This window comes from Bubalus bubalis, chromosome 13, assembly GCF_019923935.1.
Source record: "Bubalus bubalis isolate 160015118507 breed Murrah chromosome 13, NDDB_SH_1, whole genome shotgun sequence".
In the NCBI taxonomy this organism is placed as follows: Eukaryota; Metazoa; Chordata; class Mammalia; order Artiodactyla; family Bovidae; genus Bubalus; species Bubalus bubalis.
Window position 1 is genome coordinate 57,679,603 of NC_059169.1, and position 20,197 is coordinate 57,699,799.

General features: G+C 42.7%; 1 protein-coding gene across 2 annotated transcripts in view; it reads right to left on the minus strand.

Moving 5' to 3' along the window:
- Nucleotides 1-20,197, minus strand: part of FLT3 (fms related receptor tyrosine kinase 3) — a 69,971-nt gene that overhangs the window by 31,411 nt on the left and 18,363 nt on the right. For both annotated transcript variants that reach the window (XM_025262874.3, XM_006068026.4), the window contains exons 3-9: nt 16,059-16,261; nt 12,302-12,417; nt 7,256-7,385; nt 4,031-4,158; nt 3,206-3,345; nt 2,955-3,108; nt 1,518-1,686 (exon numbers count right to left, since the gene is read on the minus strand). In XM_025262874.3, the coding sequence (XP_025118659.3) occupies nt 1,518-1,686; nt 2,955-3,108; nt 3,206-3,345; nt 4,031-4,158; nt 7,256-7,385; nt 12,302-12,417; nt 16,059-16,261 (1,040 nt within the window). The remainder of the gene's footprint in view (nt 1-1,517; nt 1,687-2,954; nt 3,109-3,205; nt 3,346-4,030; nt 4,159-7,255; nt 7,386-12,301; nt 12,418-16,058; nt 16,262-20,197) is intronic.

The window sequence follows — 20,197 nt, forward strand, 5'->3', positions numbered from 1 at the left end:
AGTTTCTTTAGTGACTGAACTTTCAGCATCTAAACTCAACAGCTAGCAACTAGCAAAGGAGATTAATCCAAGCCCTGGCACGGCACCTTGAAACAACGTTCAGCTGTGCTCCAAGTGTCCTGCAAGTCAGCTGTAATGTCAAGAAAAATATATTTTGATGGTGAAAACCACTGCAGAATCAGTATATTGTGATAAAAATTGGAACAAGAATCAACTGTGCAGTATTCTTTTAAAAATGTAGCCTTGGGGCATTGTGCCCCAATTTTGGTTCATCGTGTCTGAAATGGGAACAAGGAATCCACATTTTTAAATATCCACCCAGATGATTACTATACAGTTGGTATAAGGACTCACGTTGAGAATCAGTGGTTTACCATAAACCCATTGACTCGCTTAAGACATGACAGGTGCCTCTTAGCTCATAGTCTATCCTGAAACCATTGTTACCAGGGATTAGTTTTAAGAAATAAGAAGCATCAGAGCCATAGGATATACAAGGAAGAGCTGTTTTTTGGAGAGAGAAAGAGAGATAAATTCGGAGTTTGGGATTAACATATACCCACTACTATACGTAAAATAGGTTAACAACAGGACCTACTGTATAGCACAGGGAACTGCACTCAATATCTTGTAATAATCTATAAAGGGAAAAAAGCTGAAAGAGAATATATATGTATATATAAGAGGCTTCCCTGGTGGCTTCCCAGTGATAAAGAATCCACCTGCTAACGAAGGAGACTCAGGTTCAATTCCTGGGTCGGGAAGATCCCCTGGAGAAGGAAATGGCAACCCACTCCAGTATTCTTGCCTGGAGAATCCCATGGGCAGAGGAGCCCAGCGGGTTACAGTCTATGGGTTGCCATAGACTGCATGGGTCTATGGGCATAGTCTCTTTTGGCAAGTATGGGTTGCCAAAGAGTCAGACATGACTTAGCGACTACACAACAACAAAAAAATATGTGTATAAATGAATCACTGTGCTGTACACCTGAAATTAACATAACATTGCAAATTAACTATCCTTCAACTTTAAAAACATGTTGATTTTTATTTTCCAAAGAGGGACTGAAGAATTTCTCCCCTAAGAGAAACTTGAGTGCGGTTGGACAAACCCTCAGGAAAATGAGATTTTCCTTCAGCATTTATCCTCGGGCTATGTCTGTGTTTGTTTTTTGAAAACTCAAATCAATATACCTCTAGGTAGTGTTTTCTGTTTTTCAGGGGTTTTACTTCCTCAGTCATCTGCCAAGGGGCTGAGAGAGACTTCATGTGCCAGGAGCACATAGCCTCAAATAGGAAGTAACTATCGGGTGACTCAGAAAATGCCGGACTCAAACTGATAATGGTTCTTTCTGTTTTTCGTGAGTAGGTTACACTCTTTGAACTGATTAAAGAGTTGTCATTGTGCCCTCAAGTCTGCTGCTTGCTTCCTCATCCTCCATATCAGCATGATAGCACATTCACTCAAGGGTAACCAGAAGGGTCTGGCCAAGAATGATGATCCCTCCTGGACTCACCTGTACCCATCATCCAGGCCACTTTGCTCACAAGGAAATGATTTTCGAGAGAAGGTCCACGTACATCTGATTTGTGGGTATGCTTTAAACCTGACAGAAAAACAAAACTCTTCATACTGGTCAATTTCATAATCTTCATTTGATTTGGAAACGTTTATAAATCCCTTTTCTGTAAAAAAAAAAAAAAAAAGAATGCATTTCTAAATTAGATAATGAGATTCATATGGAAATATATTGAGAAGATAAATTTATATTCATCAGTTTTAAGCAAGAAAACTGAGATTTGATAGCCCAACAAGAAACACATGAGTCCTGTCCCCAGTTAGAAGCCTGAGCATATCACCTTCTGATTCCGCTCAGAATTAGATGTGAATAATTGATGCTTTTCCCAGAGAAATGTATAAAGACATCTATTGATTTTGCATACAGCTTCAAGGGGTTGGAGGATTCCCCCAGCCTGGCGAACCATGGACACAGAGGGACCCACCGACAATCCCTCAGTCCGAATGGCCTCCTCGTGACTTATGCCACATAAAATAATGTCAGGGCACAAATAAAAGAACAGTCTAGCCAGTGATACTCACAAGGTTTCCCTGGGGAATACTTCCTTGTTAGTTTGATAAGAGAATCTTTTTATTTCTCAGCATTTTCAACGTAGGTGGCTAAAGGCTGCCACCTACTCTGAGATCAATTTTTTTTTTTTAGATCACTTAAAAAAAAATTTATTGCTGTCTCTGAGATTACTTAAAGCAGAGTTATTGTCAGATCCTACACAGCCCACCCAAATTTGTATTTTCTCAAGGTTCAGTGGTAAAGAATCCACCTGCCAATGCAGGAGACACGGGTTCAATCCCTGGGTCAGGAACATGCCCTGGAAAACGAAGTGGCTGCCCACTCCAGTATTCTTGCCTGGAGAATCCCATGGACAGAAGAGCCTGGCAGACTACAATCCATGGGGTCCCAAAAGAGTTGGACACAACCAAGTGACTAAACAACAAGTATTTGTTGGGTTTTCTCAGCCACTGCTCTCTGCCCTTGAGGGGCAGTGCTCAGGTAGTTCTTAGAACAAGTGCTTATTAATGGTGAATTCTGCGTCTGGCTCTCAGCCACGTCTGGGACTACAAGGATAGAGGGGATTACTCCTGTCTTTAGGAACCTTCCAGCCTATTGGAAGACAAAACTCCACAAACAGAGGGTCACATTACAATGTGATGAGCGCAAAAGCAGTGGCATTCAAGCAGGCTCAGGCTCGGTTTAACTGCAAAAGGAAGGGAGGGGGCAGCTTATATTGATTTCACAAAGCTATCCTAATTCAATTTCTCTCTCAACGTTTTGATACTAACCTTATACTGAAAGCAGAATTTGCAGCACCTGCCTTACACTCCACACTAAAACAACTAAAAACACGAGTACAGATTATGTGCGCAGCTGCATTACCTAGGATGGTGACCAAAGCTGATTTACTGGGATGCTCTGAAGAGGAACAAGTGTAATAGCCAGTGTCGTTTCTTCCCACTGATGATACAAAAGCAAACAGAATCCGTATCATAGTTCTGTTTGTGGAATAGGTACTCATCTCAAAGTAGCTGCCCTAGATTTTAATATAAAACAGAGTTTGAATGGAGTGATTTCCACCTGGATTCTTGGTTCATTTTTCTGCATTTCAGAATACAAGCTCATCCTCTCACCTCTTCCAGTGCTTTATTCTCTAATTCCCAGCTGAGCCCGAATCCGTGGTTTACGTGAATGGCTTTGCACCTTATCCATAAGGGTTCCCCTACTTTAAGAAATAATTGTGGCGGTGTGGTCTGAGGAGTCTGGTTTAGATCTAGAAGATGAAAAAATCCCGGGTAAGAAGAAAAGTGATTTCCCCCCTGCACCACACAATATATCCTGAACATTCTGCAGAATAAAGGTCTTAATGGTATCTCAGGGCTTCCCTGGGGACTCAGTGGTAAAGAATCCGCCTGAGACACAGGTTCCATCCCTGGTCCAGGAAGATCCCACATGCTGTGGAGCAACTAAGCCCATGGGTCACAACTACTGAGCTTCTGCTTTAGGGCCTGGGAGCCGCAACTACTGAGCCCATGCACAGCAACTACTGAAGCCCACACGCCCTAGAGCCTGTGCTACATAACAAGAGAAGCTACCACAACGGAGGTCCTTGCACCCCAACTACAGAGTAGCCCCCCATTTGCCGCAACTAGAGAAAAGCCCATGCACCAACAAAGACCCAGCACAGCCAAAAATAAAATAAATAAATTTTTAAAAAAAGATTTTAATGGCATCTTAAATGTTACAAACTATCCCAAAATAAAAGGATCTTTTAGAGATTAAGTAGTCTCTTATGAAGAAATGAGCACAGAAAGGATCCATAATATCACACTGAAAATGGCCTGAAGGAACTATAGCATTTTTGAAATTGAGTGAGGACCTAAGGGGTGATGATTAGTCCCAGACTGTCTCCAAGGAACAGTCACAGAAAACAGAAGGACAGGATATGACGGTCTTACCTATAGTGAAGAGCTTGGTACATTCCCTGCCCAGCTCGTTTCTTGCACAGCACCTGATATCTGTTCCAAATAACTCATGGAGGACGCTCTCCTCCTTCTTGACGACAGCTGGACTCTCTCCTTTACAGCTGCAGTTAAAAAAGAAATGTCAGTTGACTAAACACCTTTTAAAATGACAAGCGAGTATTCAGGAGAAGAGCCAGATAAAAGGTTGTAGAGTTTAGGAGCCTGATAAGAAAATAATGATAGGAGCAGGTCACAAGGCAAACCAATTCATACTGAGGGTGCCCGCACCACCCACGGAATTCTTAAGGGAACTAGTTAGTTATTCATTACCTCACCTAATTAGAATAATGCTGGAGAGAGTCATATAATAAAAGAGTGCAAAAGGTTTTGAGAAAAGTATGGATACTAAAGGGGAAAGGGGGGTAGGAGGAACTGGAAGATTGGGATTGACATACATACACTATTGATAGTATGTATAAAATAGAAAACAGCATGTGTAAAATAGGTAACAGCATGTATAAAACAGATAACTAATGAGAACATGGGCTTCCCTGGTGGTTCAGAGGTAAAGAATCTGCCCGAAAGTGCAGGAGACAAGGGTTCAGTCTCTGGCTCGGGAAGATCCCTTGGAGAAGGGAATGGCGACCCACTCCAGTATTCTCGCCCGGGAAATTCCACGGACAGAGAACTGTAGCTGGGTGGGCTACAGCCCATGGGGGTCCCAAAAGAGTTGAACACAACTTAGCGACTGAACAACAACAAATGAGAACATATTGTATAGCTCAGGGAACTCTACTTAATGCTCAGAGGTGACCTGAAATCCATAAGTGAGGGGGTACTTGTACATGTATGTCAGATTCATTTTGCTGCACACTAGAAACTAATACAACACAGTAAAGCAACTATACTCCAATAAAAATTTATTTAAAAAAAGATTTCGTGTCTGGTGACCTCTTGGTTGTTGTTAAACAGAAAAAACGAATGGAAGAACCGAGAAAAGACAGAAAAGGGGTGGGGAAGAAAATGGAGAAAAGGAAAAGCACAATTAGGTTTTAATACAGCAACAAGGTGTATGATCTTTGAAGCTCTGAAGAGGACAAGCCGTGAGAGGGAGAGAGGCCAGGGCTGCAGAAGTGCCCAGGGTCCCCACAGCTCACAGAGGAGAGGGTGGTGTCACCTGAGAGGAGCCAGCCCCACCTGGGGATCTGGGCTTCCCCAGTGGCTCAGTGCTAAAGAATCTGCCTGCAGTGCAGGTCACTCAGGTTTGATAAAATCCCCTGGAGGGCACGGGAACCCACTCCAGTATCCTTGCCTGGAGAATCCCCAAGGACAGAGGAGCCTGTCGGGCTGCAGTCCATGGGGTCGCAAAGAGTCACGACTGAAGCAATTTAGCACACACGCACAGGGACTGGAGGGACTTCTCCCTGCCCTCTCCCACCTCCCTAACTATCACCTTTCCCAAAGCAGGTACAGCTTTTGGAATAGCCACAGCTTTCTGTGACTATATACAGCTTCTGTGGACAGTCACTTTTCTCCTCTTTATCACTTTAGTCAAATACATTCTTTGTTTGTTTACGTACTATTCCTTGAGTTTTAAAAATGACAACAATAATTCTTTTTAAATTACAATAATAATTTGTTTATTTTGTTTGGCCAAATGGTAAGGGAAATCTTAGTCCCCTGACCAGGATGGAACCTGAGTCCCCTACATTGGAAGATCAGAGTCTAAACCACTGGACTGTCCGGGAAGTCCCAATAATAATTAATCTTTAAGACAACAATAATTGTTTATTGTAGAAATTTTGGAAAATCCAGAAAAACCCAAAGAAAAGAATTTTAATTTGCCCATATTCCTACCACCATGAGACGACCAACTGTTGCTATTTTGCTGTGTGTAGCTTTCTAATCTGTTTCTTCTCTGTTCACGCATTACATTTATATCTATAGGTAACCTCTTTTTCCTTCAAAATGTGGAATCCCAGTTTTATCATTTGGCAACCTGATTTTTTTTTTTCTCCTTCTCTTTAGTCCCATTTTTCAATTAAAGTTGTTTAGTACATTTTAATTAGTTCAAACAGCATGAATCCTTACTTTGTGAACACTTAGGTATAACACATTTACAAGGTACTGACTATCTACTAGTCATTGTTCTGTGCGTTTCACGTGTACCGATTCATTTCCTCACAGACTGCTACCAGCCCCACGCTTCTAATGCGGTGACAAGGGGTTAAGTAAGTCAAGGCCACACAGGTATAAGCACAGAAGGGTTCAGACCCAGGCAGATTCTATATCTTCAAACAATCATATCTGCTCTTCCAGAATACATGGAATAAGTACAAATTAAACATTCATTCACAGGGGATTTTTTTACCTATAGGGGATTATACACTAAAAGCTGGACCTGGGACTTCCCTGGGGGCCCAGTGACTAAGACTTCATGCATCCAACGCAGGGGGCCAGGGATCCATCCCTGGTCAGGGAACTAGATCCCAAATGCCCCAACTAAGACCCAGTGCAGCCAAATAAGATAAAAGTAAAAAGTAAAAAACTTTAAAGTCTGAACCTTTTTAAAAAAAAAAAAACAACAGTTATGACTTTATTTATTTATTTGGCTGTGCTGGATCTCTGCTGCTGTGTGGGCGTTCTCTGCAGTTGTGGTGAGTGGGGCTACTCTCTAGTCGGGGTACGCTAGCTTCTCATTGCGGTGGCTTCTCTTGTTGCGGAGCACGGGCTCTAGGGCGTGCGGGCTTCTGCCAGTTGCTGCATGTGGGCTCAGTAGTTGTGGTGCCCAAGCTCTAGAGCACAGGTTCAATATTGTGGTGCCTGGGCCACCTTACTTGATCAGGGATCGAACCCGTTTCTTCCGCATTGGCAGATGGTTCTTTACTACTGGGCCACCAGGGAAGCCCTGGACCTTTCTTTTTCCCCCAACAGAGTCAACAACCCTGTACCTTTAAGTTAGAGAGTCAACAACCCTGAACTTAAAGGGCGCTAATTCATGTCCTGTGATATGCAGGGAGGGTCCTACAGGTCAGTGACATGACCAATGGGGGCTCCAAAGGCCCCCTCACTAAGACACGCCCCCAGTTCCCCCCTGGGAAGTCCACACCAATCATGCTTTAAAAGGGCATGTTTCTTGTTAACATGGTGATAACTTGTACATACAGTATGATGTCAACTATATTAGGGAAAGTCACAATAGCCGTTCTCACGTCATACCTGTCACTCTGTGAATCGCAGAACACCCATTCCACCGTCGGTTCTGGAACACTCTCTGAGATGCAGACCAAGGCGTCCTGATTTTCCATTTTTCTAAAGTAAGGTTTTCTTAATGTGTAAAGCAGTGCATCTAAAGCATTATAAATTATTCATGTTTTAATATTAAAAATGTTTCATATGAAAAACACTTAAAAAAATAATAACTTAGTCTCCTCAAAAGAAGAATTCTACATCAAGAAAAGTTAATCTCTTATACTCTAGCAGTATCTTCCACTCCACTCCAAATATATACAATAACATAGCCCCTCCTCACTAATATATTAAACTCAACTCAGGCTGAAATGCTGACTGGCATGTATTCTCTTAGCTAATGTCTTTGGCTATTTCATGAATCCAAAGACAACTAAAGTTTAGCGGAGGGAAGCCAGGTAAAAAAACAAATATCAATATGCATGGGAAAAAGAAGAGCAGAAATAACATAAAGTTTATAACACATACTTATCTAGTTTTGAGGCTCAGCTTTCTGCCCACATGGAGAAGGGCATGGCAACCCACTCCAGTGTTCTTGCCTGGAGAATCCCCATGGACAGAGGAGCCTGGCGGGCTACAGTCCATGGGGTCACAAAGAGTCGGACATGACTGAGCAAGTAACACTTTCTGCCCACAATTTTATCTAGAACTAGGCAGAAATATAGTCAAACAGAGATAGAATTGAAACAGAATTAAGAGGTTTATTTTAGCCTCTTATTCACATTGAACCTCCCCCCTCCTCCTTCCTCCTATTTTCCCCTCCCCCTCCCCACGGTACTTATCATATCATCTCTACTTCTGCTTGGAACCCTTAGCGACAAGAGTTCATGACCTCCCAGAGTAGATCTTTCCATTTTGGAACCTTTTTTTTTTTTTTAAAGAACGCTAAATTTCAATCTTTTCCCTTATAATCAATTCTTTTAAAATACTATAATACTTTATATATATATATATATATATATATATGCATACCAAAGATATACAAAGAGTAAATTTTGAAGCATAATAAATAAAAATGAAGATCTATGGATCCATGCTGTACTTAATAACTGCAATAATCATAAATACCTTTGAATCTACTTTTGTGTTTCTCTCCATGTCTCAACCCTAGGTTAACTTTATCCTGAATTTTGTGTTTGTCATTTTCAAACTTTAAAAAATGTCTGTATCACATAGATGGGTGGCCCCAAACAGTATATTGGTTTGTTTGCTTGTTTCTGGGCTTCAACATGTGCAATCACTCAATATGCAGTCCTTCACAATTTCAGTTATTTATCCAACCTTATTTTTAAGACTCATCCATGGTTATGCATGCATGTAGCTATGCTTAATTCAAATTCTTGATGAAAGGGAAAGAGGAGAGTGAAAAAGTTGGCTTAAAACTCAACATTCAGAAAACTAAGATCATGGAATCTGGTCCCATCACTTCATGGCAAATGGATGGGGAAACAGTGGAAACAGTGACAGACTTTATTTTGGGGGGCTCCAAAATCACTGCAGATGGTGACTGCAACCATGAAATTCAAAGATGCTTGCTCCTTGGAAGAAAAGCTAGGACCAACCTAGACAGCATATTAAAAAGCAGAGACATTTACTTTGCCAACAAAGGTCCGTCTAGTCAAAGCTTTGGCTTTTCCAGTAGTCATGTATGGATGTGAGAGCTGGACTATAAGAAAGCTGAGCGCCGAAGAATTGATGCTTTTGAACTGTGGTGTTGGAAAAGACTCTTGAGAGTCCCTTGGACTGCAGGAGATCCAACCAATCCATCCTAAAGGAAATCAGTCCTGAATATTCATTGGAAGGACTGATGCTGAAGCTGAAACTCCAAAACTTTGGCCACCTGATGCGAAGAACTGACTCATTTGAAAAGACCCTGATGCTGAGAAAGACTGAAAGAGGGAGGAGAAGGGGATGACAGAGGATGAGATGGTTGGATGGCATCACGGACTCAATGGACATGAGTTTGAGTAAGCTCCAGGAGTTGGTGATGGGCCGGGAAGCCTGGTGTGCTGCAGTCCATGGGGTCACAGAGTCAGACAAGCCTGAGTGACTGAACTGAACTGAACTGATGCTTAATTCATTTTGCTACCACTACCTTGTGTTCCACTGGTGGATATATCACAGTCTACTGTTCCATTTTCTTGTAGGGGACATTTGGGTGTTTCTTGTAGTTTGAATCACCAACAGTGGCCCTATGAACATCCTGTGCATTTCTACCAAGGCAGGTGTGTACATTCCTTTAACAATAGACCTTGGAGTGCAACTTCTGATCCCTATGGTGTGGATCCACGCATAATGACGATTTGTTTCCAACCATCCGGTGGGTATAAAATCATATCTCATTGTGGTCTTTTTTAAGATAATTTAAAATTTATTTATTTTATTATTTATTTTTGGCCATGCTGGATCTTGGTTGCCGAGCAGGCTTTTCTCTAGTTTCAGCGAGTGGGGCCTTCTGTCCAGTCCCTGTGCACGGGCTTCTCCTTGCGGTGGCTGCTCTTGTTGCAGAGCACAGGCTCTAGAACATACAGGCTTCAGTTGTTGTGGTTGCTCAGCTCTAGGGCATAGGCTCACTAGTTGCAGTGCACAGGCTTAGCTGCCCCAAGGCATGTGGCATCGTCTCGGATCAGGGACCGAACCTATGTCTCCTGCCTTGGCTAGTGGATTCTTAGCCACTGAGCCACCAGGGAAGCCCTTCATTGTGGTCTTAATTTGCATGTCTCAGCTATTAATTTAATATGTTTACTATAGAGTGAAATATCTACTCATGTCTTTTACTTTTCTACTAGTTTTTTTTCTTATTGATTTATAGAAGTTCTTTACATATTATGACTATTCAATCTTTGTTGATTATGTGAATTACAAACATCTTTTCCTATTGTATCATAGTTTTTACTGTCTCTTCCTGTAGTTTCTGACCAGTGGTCCCAAGTCTACCTTCTAGAGCAATTTTTTTTTTTTAAGTGAAGCTTTGCTTCCATGGGAAAATCTTTCCAATATTTAAAACCATCCAGAGGTTAAGGAAGACCACTGCCATTGAAGATGTTTTTAACTAGTTAGCCCAGGTTTCCTGATTCACATCAGAAGAATTTCCTTTACGTTACACTGCAATCAATCTTCTGCTTTCCTCAAAATATTTCCTTTTCTTTGCTAAACATTCTTAATTCCCTTAGCTTCTCCTAAAGTAAGGAATTCCAAGATCTTCACTATCCTGGTGGCTCTGTTTTGTCACTGTTCATTTGCAAAGATGTAGAACTGTAAATAGTAATTTTCCATGAATTTTCTTAACCCAGACATTACATTTTTGTGAATGCTGCCAAGGTTCAGATTTCCTTTTTTAGCAACCATAACATACTGTTGGTTAATACTGAACTTGTGGTTCACTAAACCCTTTCCTCTTTTTCATGTTGACTGCTGCCAAGTCTACCCCACCTGATTTTTTTGAATCCCACCACCCAGCAGCACCGTTAAAAACAGTTGCAACTTACTTGAATGATTGTTGTGCTATTTTTATATTGTAAATCTTTTTCTTTTCATTTGTACATTGTAAATCTTAAGTGAAAAAAAGTTGCCCTAAGTATAATAAAGACAGCAGACGCACATTTACTTTATACAAATTCAACACTTGGCAAAAAACAGAGGGAAAGAAAGAGAGAGGAAAAAATCTCTCATTCCCTTCCAACCTGAGGGCTTCCTGTCTCACAGAGTGGAGTGCAGGACTAGGGAGGGGTCAGGAACAAGACTAAAATCAAAGAGCAATGAGAGGTACCTCTTGACTTTTGACCTTCTAGGGCTCTGGCTCTTTACATATCAGAGTAATTGCCGGGCTTTTCAAAACAAACATTGACCGATTTTGTCTTTGCCTGGCTTTTGCCTGACAGGCTGACTTTGGAGCCTAACACAGTGTCCCCAGCCCCGTTCAGATGAGCCTTGTGGGAATCTAAACGGCTCTGCTGTTTGCAGCTCTGACTGCAAGACCCAGGGCAGGGAGGCTGGGAGTGCAGACCTGGCCAAGCTCAGCCTCCGGTTGTTGAGCCCCGCGCCGCTATGGGCCGGGACGCACAGGCACTGCACCCTGCAAGTCACACCAAAGTGCAGCCAGGGGGCCTGATTTACAGTGGATGAACCAGAGCTTCTGGAGTGCTGCCCTGGCCCCAAAGGCAGCGGGACCCATGTGAACGCACCACCTGTAGTCCCCGTTGTTCATGTGGGGTAAACCATGGTGGGGGGGGGGTACAAGGCTGAGTCTGCACAACCTCCAGGCCTGGCAGAACTTGGTGGAGAGAAGGAGAAGCCAGAATACATGCCAGAGGTGGTTTTGCCAACTGCACAGCTGTGTACCCGTCCTCCCCCGGCCTCCCAACACCCCGGGTGAGAACCTCTGCCTTGCTCCTGATGGTCTGCATAGCAATGGGAGCATTGCAATGAACACAGCAGCCACCAGCTCCATATGGTTATTTAAATTCAACTTTTAATCAATTAAGATTAAATAAAGTGACAACTTTGGTGCCCAGTCACACTGGCTATATTTCAAATGTTCACCAGCCACCTGTGGCCAGTGGCTACCTTGCTGGACAGAGCAGACACAGACATTCTCATTGCCTAAGCTTGTGCAATCCTTTGAGATATGTCTGTGTAACCCCATTTTACAGATCAGAACACTGAGGCTCAGAGAAGATGCCGTGACCTGCCCAAAGTGGTCACATCAGATCCAGAATAAGGACTCAGGTCTTCTGACTCTAAGGTCAAAATGCTTTCTACTTCTTCCTTGTCATCTGTCTGTCAGTGAAAAAAAATGGGGAGCCCTAAAATAGAGGTTCTGAAGAGTGCTCACCCTCAGTCTGTGGGTCACAGCAGAGTCTCAATAGGCGATGGGGGAGGTTGAAGTGAGTTCAGTTAATTCAGTCACATGTTGAGGGAAACCTGGTTAAACTGTCTGGGGCACCTGGTAAGAGCTCTTAGATTCCAACCACCCCTTTAGAATATTGAGAAAACCCAGGAGCAAATGGCACTTACTTCTTATACTCACTGTAAACAATACTGTGTAATTGGTAGCTGCACTTTGAATCAAAAGTCGGTATTCTCCAGCTTGGGTTTCTGTCATTTTCAAAATGACCATGGAAAAAACTCCTCTGAAACACAAGAAAGAGAACTGGTTAATCTGGAAAACGTGTGAAACAAAAACCATCAAATTTCACACTGAGTCAGAAGGCAGTTGGGCAGCTCTGGTTCATCTCCGTGGAGAACAAAGCTCCTATCCTGCGCCCGACACTCAGCTTGGGCCTTGTTACTTTGACCTTGACCTTGATCCGGTCCCTCCCTGGGGAGTGAGCGCCTTCACCTCATGCTACCCAAGCCCCTTGGAGGAAAAACTCCTGCCAAAACCACACAGACTTGGTGGGATGCCTTCCTTAGTAGCAGGGCAGCATTCCTGCCAACGACATAGCATCCTCCATAGGCTTGTCTGCCAGTCACCTGGTCACATGCCTTGGTGCCCCGTTTGCAGAACCACATGATGGAACAAGCAAGATGTGCTGAGACTAAGAATAGTCCGTTTTGTGCCCTATCCCTCCAGAGGGAAGAATTCAAGTAAAATCAGACACAAAGCATTTTCCTACGAGATAATAATTACACTGATACATCACTTGGATGTAAAGAGAGAGATGTCTCAATGTGAGTATTTCTAAGTTTTCAGATGCTTGGTAAAGATCAGTCTGGCTAGGGGGCTTCGTTTCCCAGGTGGCACTAGTGGTCAAGAACCTGCCTGCCAATGCAGAGGATGTAAGAGATGTGGGTTCAATCCCTGGGTCAGGAAGATCCCCTGGAGGAGGGTATGACAACCCACTCCAGTATTCTTGCCTGGAGAATCCCCATGGACAGAGGAGCCTGGCGGGCTACAGTCCATAGGGTCACAAAGAGTCGGACACAACTTAGCGACCGAACAACAACAAATATGTATTTTTTGCTCATGCAGATGTTTTGACATGCTTGCTTTCTTTCTCTGAACTCTTCACATTCCTAGTATCATGTGTGAACTCTTGGGTATTTCATACAAAACTCTGAGATGGTTATCAGATCTGCCTGGTTATGAGTCTGAGAGTGGATTTAATTTCTGTGTGTGTGTGTGTACACGCGCGTGTGTGCTCAGTTGTGTCTTGACTCTTTGTGACCACGGACTGTAGCCCACCAGGCTCCTTTGTTCATGGGATTCTCCAGGAAAGAATACTGGAGTGGGTTGCCATTGCCTTCTCCAGGGGATCTTCCCAACCCAGGGATCGAACCTGTGTCTCTTGTGTCTCCTGTATTGGCAGGCCGATTCTTTACCACTGTACCGCCTGGGAAGCCCTTAATTTCTGTAACTCTTTGCTATGGAGAAGTTGCTAAAAATGTCTTGGTACTAACCCACAAAAGACCTATGACTTTGGCTGCCTGACCTATAACAAAAAAAGGCACTCTTTCAGAAGAGTAAAAAGAACCCTAATTTTTTATTTTTATTTTGGTCTCACTCTAAGAGCTGTTGTAGCATTTTCTGTATGCATATCTATATATCTATATACCTATCTATCTATATATAATATATATGCATATATATTAGTCTCTAAGAAGAGATTTCATTTTGTTTTACTGGAATTCTGTGGTGTGCGGAAAAAATGATCATTTACATGCTTTTTAGCACACACAGAGTGATAACATCATGTGGTATTAGATTTTAATAAAATTACTGGAACATTCCTTTAAGGCAAAATGCTTAATAACAGAGTGCTTTACTTTAACCCCAAGGTAAACGTAAGCAAAAAAAGAGAAGTGAGTAATATGGCCTCAAAAGAGGAAAGGAAAATGAATGTGCTCTAAGGTTTAGAACGAGACTTCAGAATTATAGCTACTGGCCTGAAAACTACTTCAGTGTTGGTCTGACCTTAGAGAAACAAATTCGAATCCTTGGTACAAGCCAATCATGGGTGTTCTCCCGTGTCCCAGGCAGGTGGCATGGAGCCCTCTTTGGGTCATTGAGGGGCCGTTTTCTGCATTGCTTCTAGAAAGACAATGCCTCTGCTAGTTTTGGGATGCCAGAGCAACCCAAGAATTAGAGAATAAAGCAGTGTAGAATTAGTAAGTGGGCATTCAAATGGCCCATGCCGCCTGCTTCCTACCCTCCTTGGTCGTGGACAGCAGCGGGCTGCAGTCAGCACAGGGTTAGAGTCAGGGCTTTGCTGTCAATCTAAGACGTGTTTCTGGACCCTGACACCAATGCTTACCACACAGAGGTCAATTTCTAATGTTTCATAATATTACACATTGCAATTCTGCTCATCGTACTAGGAAACAAAACAGGTAAGCAATTCCCGAAAAGAAGCTTCTCACTACTTCAACTAGTCAGCTCTTTGCTACTTTAACCAGAATGGAAGAGAAATTTTCTAATTTTTTATCTTTAAGACAAAATACAATGAAAACACAAGCCATTGGAATTCCCTGGTGGTCCAGTGGTTTATAATCTGCCTACCGATGCAGGGGATTTGGGTTTGACCCCTGGTCTGGGAAGAATCTACATCCTGTAAGGCAACTGAGCCCATGCGCCACAGCTACTGAGCCCGCACTCCAGAGCCTATGTGATCCGGCAAGAGAAGCCACCGCAACGAGAGGCCCTTGCGCTACAGTGAGAGAGAAGCCCCCACTCGCTGCAACTAGAGAAAGTCCACGCATAGCCATGAAGACCCAGTGGAGCCAAAAATAAAATAAGTAAATAAAATTTTTGAAAAACAAGCCACCTTTAAAATCTCGAACAATCTTTTCACTGTTTGTTTTACATTTTGTCAGCTATCACTACGTTCTTAGGCCCCGGCTGCTCAGTCTCTCAGTCATGTCCAACCCCATGGACTGTGGCCTGCCAGGTTCCTCTGTCCATGGGATTTCCCAGGGAAGAATACTGGAGTGGCTTGTGATTTCCTCCTCCAAGGGATCTTTCCGACCCAGGGATCGAACCTGCATCTCCTATGTCTCCTGCATTGGCAGGTGGATTCTTTACCACTAGTACCACCTGGGAAGCCCTTCTGCTGCTGCTGCTGCTGCTGCTAAGTCGCTTCAGTCATGTCCAACTCTGTGTGACCCCACAGACGTCAGCTCACCAGGTTCCCCCGTCCCTGGGATTCTCCAGGCAAGAACACTGGAGTGGGTTGCCATTTCCTTCTCCAATGCATGAAAGTGAAAAGTGAAAGTGAAGTCGCTCAGTCGTGTCCGACTCTTTGCGACCCCATGGACTGCAGCCTACCAGGCTCCACCGTCCATGGGATTTAGGCCCTAAATATACCATATATGTCTATATAACTTTTTAAATTAATAGACTTTATTTTTTAGTACAATTTTACATTTATGGGAAAACAGCATAAACACAAAGATCCCGAACACACCCTTCCCCATCCTCCCCACCACCCCCAGTTTTCCTATTACTAACATCTTGCATACGTGTGGTGTATTTGCTACAAGTGATAAACCAATACTGATAATAACTAAAGTCCGTAGTTTACATTAGGACTCGCTTTTTGTGTTGTTTAGCCTGTGCATTTTGACTGCTATAAAATGTCATGAATCCATGCCCTAACTAATTTTTTGGTTCACTTTATTTCACTGGAGATAAGAGTTACAATGGACGTCTACAGCAGTCTGAAAAGAAACTCCAAATGAAGCAAGAATGTCTTTTTTTTTTTTTTTTAATGGGAAGAAAGTATTCCTCCAAAAATCCTTGTGGTTACATATTGCCGCCCTGGCTCCCGCTTACCTGTTTTGTAAATCGAAGTGTGGCTGGCAGTTTAAGTAGCTGTGTTTAAAGACCCAGAGACAGGAAGTGTTCCCTGGGGCGGAGACCAGCACTTGCAGTGTGATGGACGCAGCCACGTCCACCTGCACCGTGGCCGCTTCGAAGATGGTCTCTGTGCCCCCGGGCCTCAAGGCACACGCCAGGTCTTCCCAGGATTCTGATGCCTACATCATCGATGAAACAACGTGAATTTACTACAAGGACAGGTTTAGTAACTCTTCCTTTTAGCTGGAAACTTTACCAAATACATACATGTTGAAATACTGCATATAACACCCAAGTCCATCATAACCCATGGAGGACATATCACTGACTAAAATTCATATTAGTTATAATTCTCTAAGAAAAAAACATAATTTTAGGCTGCATTTCTAATAATGCTTTATAGACTGTTATAGGTTGAACTGTGCTACCCCCAAATTCAGGAAAGGGCGGCAGAGGATGAGATGTTTGGATAGCATCACCGACTCAATGAACATGAGTTTGACCATACTCCAGGAGATGATGAAGGACAGGGGGAGCCTGGTGTGCTGCAGTCCATGGACTCACAAAGAGTTAGACACAACTGAGCAACTGAACAACAACAGGAAGAAATAACAAAACAAAGTGAAATGTGATGTGCTTGATAAACAGAAGTCCACTACTTTGGCCGGTGCATTTAAGTGCTCTGGACCTTCAGAGCAGGGAGAAGTGACTTCCAGGCGGGGACAGTGCAGGTGGAGATGCTCCACTGGAGTGCAGCAACTGAGCTGGATCTTAAAAGATGAACCCAGAATAAAGTAAAGCAAGAACAACAACAACAAAACCCTGACATGCCAGAAGAAAATATTTGCTATGCATATGACAAATAAAGGAAATAAAGTGCTAATACCCTTAATATGTAAAGAATTTTTTTAAACATTGAGAGACACAGAAGCAAAAACACGATAGAAAAAAGGGAAAAAAAATAAATAGACAATTCACAAAAACGTTATAAAGAATGGCTCTTGAACGCATGAGAAAATGTTCAAATTCACATATGATCATAAAAAAAACAACATTGAGATAGCACTTATCTATCACACTAGCAAAATTTTCTTGGTGAGGCTATAAGGAAATATCCACTCTCATACATTGCTGGAGGAAGGCAAACTGGTGCACCCTTCTAGGGGCGGGTCTGGAATTCACCAACACCTAATAGAACTATTATGCACTTCACCCTCTCAGCCAGCAATCCCATTTTGAGGACTATACGTCCAACAATTGACTGAACATCATTTATAATTGCAAAATATTAGAAACCACCTAAGTGCTTGCACATAGGAAAGCACTTAAGCGCTCATACACAGCAGAGTGACGGAATAAATTATGGCCCATCCACACAATCGAGGACACGCAGTTATAGAGAAGGATGAGGACAAGCTCCATGAACTTATTTGCAGTGATTTCCTAGGCAGATGCTAAGTGAAGAAAGCTGGGTTCAAAATGTTTCTACTTTCAGTTACGCTATCCTTTGGGTAACAAGGAAGGTGACTAAGACAATACACATGTATCTGCTCATTTGTGCACAAGAAATACAGGACTAATATAAAAAACGTAAGGGACTGGCTCTACAGGAGATAGATGCGGAAAGGAGGAAACTTGGAAGTAGGGATGAAGAAGGCACAACACTTCTCTGAGTATGTCTTTTATCACATAGCTTTAGCTTTCAGGACCATAATCATGTTTCAGATACTCACAAAATAAATCATTAACGTCAACCAGGATATGGGGGAACTAAAAATGGAATGCAAACCAAGTGAACTTAACTGCAGAGTGAAGGGATTGGGAAAGAAAGGAACAAACTTAAGTAACTTGGGAAAAGAATGCTTTGGATGGTATGAGGTTAAAGACAAAAAGAATTGCACACAAGTACTGTATTCCCCAGAGAAGGCAATGGCACCCCACTCCAGTACTCTTGCCTGGAAAATCCCATGGACAGAGGAGCCTGGTGGGCTGCAGTCCATGGGGTCGCTAAGAGTCGGACACGACTGAGCGACTTCACTTTCACTTTTCCCTTTCATGCACGGGAGAAGGAAATGGCAACCCACTCCAGTGTTCTTGCCTGGAGAATCCCAGGGACAGGGGAGCCTCGTGGGCTGCCGTCTCTGGGGTCGTACAGAGTTGGACACGATTGAAGCGACTTAGCAGCAGCAACTGTATTCCCAGGGGCTTCCCAGGGTGGCGCTAGTGGTAAAGAACCTTCCTGCCAATGCAGGAGATGTTAGAGACATGGGTTCAATCCCCACGTCAGGAAGATCCCCTGGAAAAGAGCATGGCAACCTAATCCAGTATTCTTGCCTAGGGGCATCCTATGGACAGAGAAGCCTGGCAGGCTACAGTCCATAGCGTCGCTAAGAGTTGGACACGACTGAAGAGACTTAGCACACACGCACTGTATTCTAGTTGGTAAATCTTCTTCTCATTGGGATGTGGGTAAGCAATTCTGACACACCAGCGCATGCATGCTAAGTCACCTCAGTCATGTCTGACTCTTTGCGACCCCATGGACTGTAGTCCACCAGGCTACAGACTCTGTCCACGGGATTCTCCAGGCAAGAATACTAGAGTGGGCTGCCATTTACACCAGAAATGAATATTATTATTGAATGATAATAAAGTAAATTATTTTAGATAATGAAAGCCAGGGGTCTTACTGTCAGAGAGAGAAGTACAACTGAGGAAAGAGAGAAAGGTAGAATGAATCCTTTGGTGCTGAATTGAATTCACAGTTATCAGCATGAACTCATGGTGATACACAGATAGATAGAGATGATAAAGAGATAAATATAGTGTGTATGGATGGGGGCGGCAGGTAGTATACAAGCATATATATCCTACCTGTGTCTGCCAAGAAGACCTAGAAGCAACAATGCTCAGGAGCAATAAGCACACTCAGCTCTCAGATCTTGGTTTCTAAATACTATTCTCCACGAAACCAATGCTTCTTGGAGAAGTGGTTAGTTCCAGGGCCAACACAGGAAAAATACAAGATGAGCCTGAACTATGCTGTAGTGCCAAAAAGTAAGGGTGTGCTTCAAAAATTATGGGGACGTGTTGAAAAGGCACAGGAACCAAGCTGAAGTAGCTCCCAATGACCAAAGCTGGAAACATCTGAGCCACAAAATAAAGTGTTAGTTTGGGGCTATAATCCATGCAATAAAATAAGTATCTTTAAGTCTAGACTGATTAAATAAATAACATGGAGAGAAGAGACAGCTCTTCCTCGCAGAAGGATTCCAGTTAGGAACAAGTTAGGGGATTGTTCCCTAATTCCAGTTAGGGAACAAGGGGCAAAGAAGCTCATCATTAGGAAAATATCACAGTAATAATGGTTATAGACAAGATCCACCAGTGGACGCTAAAATCAGTGGGTGAAAAACGGAGGAGAAACAGAATATTTGTATCTCCCCCCCCCAATCCTTTTTAACTACAAAGGAAAAATAGTAGCCTTGTAGGGGAGAAACTCAGGACACACCACTTTAATCTTCAAACAGAAATGATAATGATGGGAAATCTCAGATTTGAAACAATTAAGTGAATTGTGGAAACAGTAAAATAATCCTATTTTGATTCCAGTCTATACTGTGATACAGCTCAGGATGGAGTTGCTTATTTATTAGAGCTGCCTTGGTCAGCTTTGTCAATTAAAGAGTGCTTGGTTCTTCAAAAAACCTCTGAATTATAAGAGTTTTAGAAAGATGTCTCATCTGAGAACCATGAACCATGGAAGAAATCAAAACCGCTTTTGAGAAAAGCCGCTGACACCCTGATAATCCATCTCACATCGAAGCAGGAAAATACCCAGAAGTAGCGCCTTCAGCTTCAGGAAGGCGAAAGTTCAGTTTTGCCACAGTTAGGATGGTTGCTTGATGTGGTTTAGAAACTACTAGGTCCTAATACAATCCTGTATATTGCTTAAGAGTACAATTTATTCTACATAAAAAAGATAATACAGAGCTTAATACTAGAAACCAAGACCAATTATCCTGGATTTTTTTTAAAAAGATTGTGATTTATAAGAAAGCACTTAAATGTGTGCAGCTATTTTCTCACATTGAAAAGACACTAAAAGTTTAAAA